This window comes from Eucyclogobius newberryi, unplaced genomic scaffold, assembly GCF_026437365.1.
Source record: "Eucyclogobius newberryi isolate DKJ021-1_F unplaced genomic scaffold, fEucNew1.0.hap1 SCAF_11, whole genome shotgun sequence".
NCBI lineage: Eukaryota > Metazoa > Chordata > Actinopteri > Gobiiformes > Gobiidae > Eucyclogobius > Eucyclogobius newberryi.
Window position 1 is genome coordinate 25,619,880 of NW_027315735.1, and position 8,457 is coordinate 25,628,336.

The 8,457-nt window shown below is 39.8% G+C and overlaps 1 protein-coding gene across 1 annotated transcript in view; it reads right to left on the minus strand.

Moving 5' to 3' along the window:
- Nucleotides 1-1,024, minus strand: part of LOC140354607 (A-type potassium channel modulatory protein KCNIP1-like) — a 50,518-nt gene extending 49,494 nt beyond the window's left edge. The window contains exons 1-2 of the mRNA XM_072439710.1: nucleotides 883-1,024; nucleotides 428-675 (exon numbers count right to left, since the gene is read on the minus strand). Coding sequence (XP_072295811.1) covers nucleotides 428-515 — 88 coding nt within the window. The 5' untranslated portion in view covers nucleotides 516-675; nucleotides 883-1,024. The remainder of the gene's footprint in view (nucleotides 1-427; nucleotides 676-882) is intronic.
- Between the last annotated feature and the right edge of the window lie 7,433 nt (nucleotides 1,025-8,457).

Below are 8,457 nucleotides of genomic sequence, written 5' to 3' on the forward strand. Positions count from 1 at the left end.
ATCATCTTAAGCTGTCATTATTCTACTGGGTCAGAAGTCTGTACCGAATATAAACCTGGTCTTTGGTGAAATGTTTGATATGTAAAGTAAAGTGAAGAACAAGCCACTTTTATCAGGGACACACGCAAATTCAGAATAAGTGAATGATGCAAAGAAACACATAGACCCCCGTCTCTGGAATGACTTCCCAGAACACCTCGGGGCTCCACAAACACTGGACCCTTTTAAGAAAACGTTTAAAGATCAGTCTTACAGCTAATAGCTAAATGTGTTCTTGTCTGTGTCTTTTATCAGTTTTTAACCCTTTTTTTACTTCTTACTTCTTACTACTTCTTGCTTTGAGATTTGTTTGTCAGATGTTAACTGCATTATACATAGAAGCTGTATTACTTGCTGAAGTGCAGTATTAAACTAAACATGTCTGTACCTTTGCTTAGCGTCCCAGTGACCAGCTTGTGCACCGAAATCGCAAACTTGACCAGTCCCTGTTTGCAGCGCTTGGCACATCCCGCCATCCTGACAGTGATCCGGCACAGGACAAGGCGAGCAGGGGCCAGGGCAGGAGCGTGTACGAATCCCCCAAAACAAAACAAAAATGTCCCAAAACAGATAAACAGTGGTTGAATGCTCAGACTCCTGTCAAACTCCTGCGCGTCACCTTTACGTCCCGGTGAGCTATGGGCAAAAGAAAAGAGACAATCGTGAGCTGTATGTGTCTCTCTGTCCTCCCCCACTGCCTCACGTCGCTCTCTTTTCCTATCAATGTGTCCAAATTAGAGCTATTGCGCACAGAAGCATGGACAGTGTGAGAGAGGAAGAGCGCGAGCAGCAAAGTGTGCAAAAGAAATGTCCAAGTAGAACTGCGGCTTGTTAGAAACTTACCAGGAAAACTTCCGTACAGTGCGTGTGAAGAGCCTCTGGGGTTGCAGTGGCGACCTCCTTGACGCGCTGCTCTGCGTCTGTTATCAGCTACAGAAGACCCCCCACCCTCACTCCGCTTCTGAACCCACCAGTAATCCACTTTCAGCACCAGTGGCAGTGGACAGCTCCTCACTGAAAGCTGCAGACTGATTCTACTGTACAGGCGGACACACCTCCTCCTCAGACTCCTCCCATAACCGGCAGTAGAAACAGCCGTGCATTATATCTTTAAAACCAACATTAATGAACTGAATTTATGAGAAGGATGAATGTATAATGGATGCAGACTAGTTCAGGGGTAAATTATCCCTAGATTAATACATAAAATAATCTAGGCTATTGAAAATAATTGAATTGGTACAGAATTGATTGATATTATTGTGAATGTTGTTTTGAAGATATGCAAATGTTAAATGTGTTGTTTAAATGCCCAAAAATGTATATTTCTGCACTTTGGGGATGAATCTTGAATGACATTTCACTTTTGCCTGATAATTAAACCTTAATTAGTGCATTTAACAACATGTTTTAACACATATCTGTTATACTGACATAACATTGTCTAAAGTTAAAAAAATAAAATCAGATTAGATTATATGTACATTTTCTGCTTGACTCCATGGTGATGTTTTAACTGAAATGTTGAATAGTACGGAATACATTTTTATACATCAAACATACACATATTTATTACCATTACTCAAAAATAGCTTGAAATTTGACACTTGGCATTATTACTGTCAGCAGGCTTGCCTTTCCATAGATCTGACCTGTAACTTGGCCTGGTAGCGCCACATGCTCGTTTACATGGAGATAGCAAAGTTTAAGGCAATATTTGCTCTTTAGAGTATTTCAAATGAAAGTCTCACTGTAATACTGTAATACCCACTTTGAATGAATCTGTTGTTTACTGGAGAGCGTCTATCAAAACAAATATGTTGTTAACTTGTTTTTCATACAGACATTGTAGTATTTTTTACAACCGGGTTTTTTCACATCTCCTTCTGAGCTCAACATGGAACTGAACTGAACTCAACATTGATTACCCACTACTCCAAGTTCTTACCCATAAATCGTCACACAACACCGACCAATACAAGAGCAAGGTCAAAGCTTTGAGTGGTTTTCTAATGACCTATTGCTCAAACATCGTAGGAACATAAAAGCATTGCAGCGGGACGCAGAAGGGATGCAGAACAATAATCTCATAAAGTCCCGTGTGGCTATATTTAGTACTTGAATCGCACGGAAGCGGCCGGACCCATGGCAAGAACACAAAAAACACTTACACGCCAAGTTAAGGGGAAAAGTAATGGCAGTACAGATGTAAGCCGACACATTGCTGAGGAACGAGGCGGCGAAGAAGCAATGAAACAATAAAAATGCTAATGAAAGGCATAAAAAAAACACCAGGCTACCAATTGATCGCTTTGGGGAAAGAGTGGCCCAGGTGCATCCACACACTTTTAAGGTTCACTCGTGGAAAGCTTTGGTGAAGGAGCGAAATCAATAGTTCTTTTTCTTTTCTCTTGTGTTAATGCCGTTCCTGAGCGGTGAGCTATTGAATGAGTCAAAGGAGCGTCGGGAGAGCAGAGAGGAGAAAATGTGGGTAAAGAAAATGGAGGCTGAATTGTTTGCAATGATGCCACCACTGTTTTGTCTATTAGGCATGGAGGAGATTACCGCACGCCGGAATTTGCATAAACACGCTTCTCCATTACCGCTCCTGTTGTTTCTGATTAATGAGATTACACAACACGCATTCAGGGAGGTAATAGCAGCTTAATTGCTTGTCTCAGCCCCCAAAATTAGAAGTTGCTTTGTTTGATGTTGGTCTTACGCTATCAAACGTGACAGAGTAAAAGAATCCATTGCCGTGGTGGAAAGTAAACGCTGTACGTATCATTTTGAGGTATCTGTACTTTACTTGAGTACATTTCACAGTGACTATTTTGTACTTTTATTGCATTGCATCTGAGGGAAGGTATCTGTACTTTCCACTCCAGTGCAAGGATTGAAAGGTAAAAAAGAATGTATTGATCAATCATATTAAGCAAATTCTTTGTCAAAATCTTCTCCGTTTTTAGTCCAAAGGTACAATTTTAAACATACTTACTTACTTCAATACTTCTAGTGGTAGATGTGAAGGGTTCAATCGCAAAAAAAAAATATCTCAGGGCAACTGCGGTACTTTAGGAAACTTGGCTGAGAACAAGAAATAGGAGAATTGAGAGTGGAAGAAAATATGGACTGAAAGGAAATTTGGTCGGACAAAGAAGGTACAAATTACATTGTCGTGAGGATGAGAGACAGAGCCAACGATACAAGGGAAAGAGTGGGGGAGGAAGTGGGGAGAGGAAAAACGGGCTATACAGACGAAATAAAGAGGAGCTCGCTTTGAACGTTGCAGATCAGTCAGAATTTACTCACAGGCGGCCGGCTGTAAACCCTGATAGAGCCGAGCTTCTAAATATAACTGGCTCTGAGATGGACTGATACGGCCACAACAACAGACAGACGCAGAATAAAAGGGACGCATCTTGAAAGAGAGGAACAAGACGCATGGCAAGGGCTTTTACAGTCTGGATATTTATACAACACAGTGGGAATGAACCGGATCAAAGTACAAGGGATACACATGCAAAAGGCCTGGTGTGGCTCATGACCACCTGCTAATGTGAAAAGCCTGTGTTTTAGCTCGTCTTTTAGGTTTTCTGGGGCCAGTTGCGCCCAAATTAGTGCTTGCGCTTCCTGTCTTCAAAAGGGCAGCGGGAGATACTGACCAAACTGCATAATGCTTCGTTATATGGGGTTTTTTCTCGATACTCAACGTCCTAAACCTGCTTTCAAATGTCTTGGATTGTCAAATGAAACTGTGTTCAAATATGACACTTGCACTTACACAGATCGCACACGGATTATGTATAATTTCTGGTGAAGAGTCCGCCACTTGCCTTGTCTCCATGGAGATGTTATTGTGTTTTCTGGAATATTGCACAGTGTGGCATTACACTTATCTGAGGGTAGGTGCCCATAATCCATTGCTCCAGCTCTCTCCTTTAAGGCTCTGAACAACACTGTAATAATGATAATGTACAATGTAATGAATCATGTACAATGTAATGAATCATGTAAATTACCCAACAAACTAAACCAGCGTTTCTCAAACTGTGGTGCATGTACTGGTACCACCTCTTTAGCTCTAGTGTTTACTTCATTTAGAGTACATTCATATTCACATTTTTGCTTTTCCTTGAGTAATTTCTTAGTTAAAACGACTGTGGCAATGGTGTATTCCTACTTAAGACCTGGTTTAGCCCTAAACTCAACTAAACTAAGCGTTTATTCAATCACACATGTTTCTATTGCTATAAATACATTGAAAAACATACATTCTTACAGTGAGTGGGGTTTCCTCTACACAAATCTGACTTGTGTTTTGGCCTGGTGGTGTCACCTGCTTGTTTCCATGCCATTTTAATACCACACTGTGGAACATTCCAGACAAAACAACATACCGTCTCCACAATAGACAGGTGTAGAAACCAGGAAAGTTAGTACACCTTTCTGTTATGTTTTTATTTTTGGATAAACATTATTTCAGACTATATTATCATTGGTTTATTCACTTTCACGCCCACAAACTCTCATTCATACACCTGTGCTCACAACTGGAGCTCAGTTGGGTGAAGTGTCTTGCCCAAGGACACAAGCGCATCTTCATCAGTCATTACACAAGCACTTTTGTAAAACACTGGAGCACGCTTGCAGCACTTCAGCCCATCTGGCCAGCCGCTGCAGCTGGAGAGCCCGCTTATAGAGCTTGTATCTGGGTATGAGCAACAAGCGTCGCCCCTGGAGGTGTGGAAGTTGACTCCAGACTCAGGCCCAGGGTACTTATGGTGTCAGTGGTGCAGTGACAAATTGACAACTTCCCCTGTGGCTGAAAGCAAAGACCCAAAACACACACCGAGCCTTCGTCCTATATATCCTCTTTCTATTGTGTTTTTGTCCGGCGAACTCCCCTCAAGACATTCAGCTGCTGACAACTGACAACAGCCGTCAATTTCAGGACTGACAGACTTTTGAATGAAAAAGGTCCCCTGCAGAGCGCCGATATGCTCACACACACACACACACACACACACACCAGACTCACAGTGTTCCTCATCGGCTTAATGCATCCTCAGGGCATTTAACCTAACCTTAACCATGACATGTAGCTGACCCCTGCCCTGACCTGAATACCATAAACCTAAAACCCAAACGACTGCATGTGGTCAGTGCAAGCTCACATGACGTGACGTACATCCTTTAGAGTAAAACACTGGGCATCTTATTCTTTTTGGATAGGGATTGTGATGGGTGCATTTCTCTGACCATTATGTGTGCTGGAGACAAGCCTAGCTCACATTCAAAGGTGATAAAAGAGATGATTTCAAGCATTTGTTTAGATAAATACAACAATGTGAGTCTATTTTATGGTGAAGGTCAGAAATATTGGACCTTCATCTAAGATCTCTTAAAGAAATACAATATTATTCTGAAATCTTCTGAATATAATGAATTAGATCCTTGTATGTAAGATCAAATGTATTTCCGTTTGGATTATAAAATAATATGTGTGTGTGAGTGAAGGTACGTTTTATTTTTTTTACAAATATTTACTTAAATCAAAGCTAAATTAAAAATGTCATAAGGCAATACACTCCATTGTGAATAGGGATGTTTTCATTACGTAATGTTTTCATATAGAAATGCCAAACGGGGATTGTGGATATCTTATCATCTTTTTGGAGCAAATAAGATCGGACCGAAAATTAGCTTTAAAAAATCTAATTATGCCTCAATTTTTTTGATTTAAAACTTGAATAAATCAGGCTGAGAATAAGATGTCACCAAATCCTTCAGTATGTTCTATCAATATCTCATTAAGCTCAACATTGTGAAGTTTGTCGTGTGTCTTTATGTCCCTATGGGGGGGAAATACATACAAACATAAAAAGAAACATTTTTTCTTGTTGTGTCTCGCTTTAACTAGACTATTTAGTTAATCATCAGTAACCATTTTAACACTGCTTTATTACAGCTTATCACTGGTGAGTTATTCTGAAAAGCTTTACCTAAAATACAGTCGAAGCTTGAGTCTGTCGGACGCTCTGACAGCTCTGACGGGCCCTCCATATATCTCCTTGAAGCCTCATTTTTCACCCCCGTCTTGCTTTTTTCCCCTCAGTGATTCTGGCCTATATCTAAGAGTCAGGCTCACATCATTAACAAACAGCATGGAAACTTAATTAACAGTGAGCCCATTAACGTATGTAAACACGGCACAGCAGGGGCAGCGTGTATCATGTAGGCTGCAGTGAGTGTTAATAATGAAGATGTCTGATCCCCGGAGAGCGAAATGAGAGTCCTGCACTGGTCAAGCTCCTATAGGCTGACAAACTAGGGATATATATATGTAATTTGTCTCTAAAGATGCGTACAATCTGGTTTAAGTAGAGATTAGAACCAGTTTTCATGTAAGATTTGACACTGACCACAACTGTACCACAGGCGCAGTACATCAAAATGTAAAGTGTTCTGCATTTGCATAACAAACATCATGCATATCAGGAAGACTATATTGTAATAAAGTGGTTTGATTTTGATAGTTTTATTCAGTATTTGAGCAAGAAAGCTACTATAAGTCTCGAAGATAACGCTCTTGAATAAGCCACCAAGACAGTCATAAAGAAGGTTTAACAATAGCCTATAATAATGTGTATGAATAAATTAAGTTTAAATCACTTAACTCACAAAACTAGTCGTAATCTTGAATGCATTTTGCCTATATATTGTGTTATAAATTGGTATAGAACATTTCCTGGGGGCTCACACCGTATCACACAAATAGCTTTAAGTTTATATATAACTATCTATAGGGTAGACCACCTGTCCCTCTTTTGAGTGTCCCTCTCATCATTTAGGCCTCTGTTCTACTTATTTAGAGAATGTCCCACTTTTCATTGATGTCCCATGGAATTATATAAAAATGCAAGTGAAATTTACACAGAAAACATGAGGATAAATGGAAATAAAAGCTTTTTTGGGTGGTATTCAGGGTTGTAAATATTGACACCTACTGCTACTTCAATATCAATTATGATGACACACTTTATTCTGTCCCACCACATTCAACATCTTTTGCTTCAATTCGAGAGGTAGATCCAGGACCTTAACATTGTGCTTGTGCCTTATCGACTGTGACACTGAGGCGCGGCTTAAAAGGTGAGGACATTTTGTAAAGTACAGAGGTGAGTCGGTTCTCATTTCGCCTGCAGTGCGCTCACGGTGGACCTTTTCCCCTTGAACCACTTGCACTTGAGCGCTCCCGGTGCTTTTCTGCTGATCACGGCGAGCCACGGTTTTCTCCTCAGCGGACAAAGATGCCGAGCACAGCAGGTTATTTCAGTTCCAGGTTCCACATTGAGCAGAGAGCAGCCGAAAGAAGATGCCAGGAGGGTTTAATTACCTTTGTATTAACATCGACTGCTCTAATCGGGCTCTGATCTGGTGAAAACGAGCAGGATTGTCTGCCCTCTAGTGGCGGAAACTCGACATGATCCAATCAGGATGTAAACAGGCCCACAGCTTCAATAAATACATTAATAATTACAAAACTATAATTGTTGCATTTGAATGGAATTGGAATTGTTTTCTATTTTTTTTAACTCTTAATGTTAAAAAAAAGTGAAAAAAAAGTTCAATTCTTATAGTCTTATATAGTCAATTTAAGTCAACATAAGACTCTAGACTAGGCATGTCTAAACTACGGCCCGGGGTCAAATGCGGCCCTCAGACTCATTTCTGTTGGCCCTCCGGCTTCCTGCTGTTGTATTTTTACTTTAACATTTGGAAACATTCAACCATTGTGATGTTATACCAACCTAATATTAATGTTCCAAGTCTTAGTAAAGGTGTGGAGGCTCATCCAAACAATATCAAATGCAAAACCTCACTTCAATAAGTAATAATTCGACATTGTCAGGTAGTTTGTGGCCCTCTGCTCTAGACAGAGGCATTTAAAACAACAATTCCCTCTGTGGTGACAAATGATATACAACCCACACATTCATTTGATTTATGATATAAAGATTTATTCTCTTGATAATTAAGGACTCCATGTGAAATAGATGTCGATAGAAAAATAATTCTAAACCCAAAGTCCCAAACATACATAATTAGCATAATACGATTTATACTCGTGTATAAAACAATATATGAGGGTGCATGATATCTACAGCCATATAAACTCTATACAAAATACATAGTTTAAGCAGTACATATAAGTACACCATTGGCAGATAGTCTTTTCTTATCTACATTTTAATGAAAATAGCAATGATACTTTCTTTTCTTATATATAATGATAGTGTGCAACTTTAAGATATAATGTACTGTTTTGGGAGTTATGAGCAAAAGGAAACTGATGTCTTTGGAGTATTTTTCACATATTTGGCTTGAAATGTGTAAATCAAGTGCCATGGTACA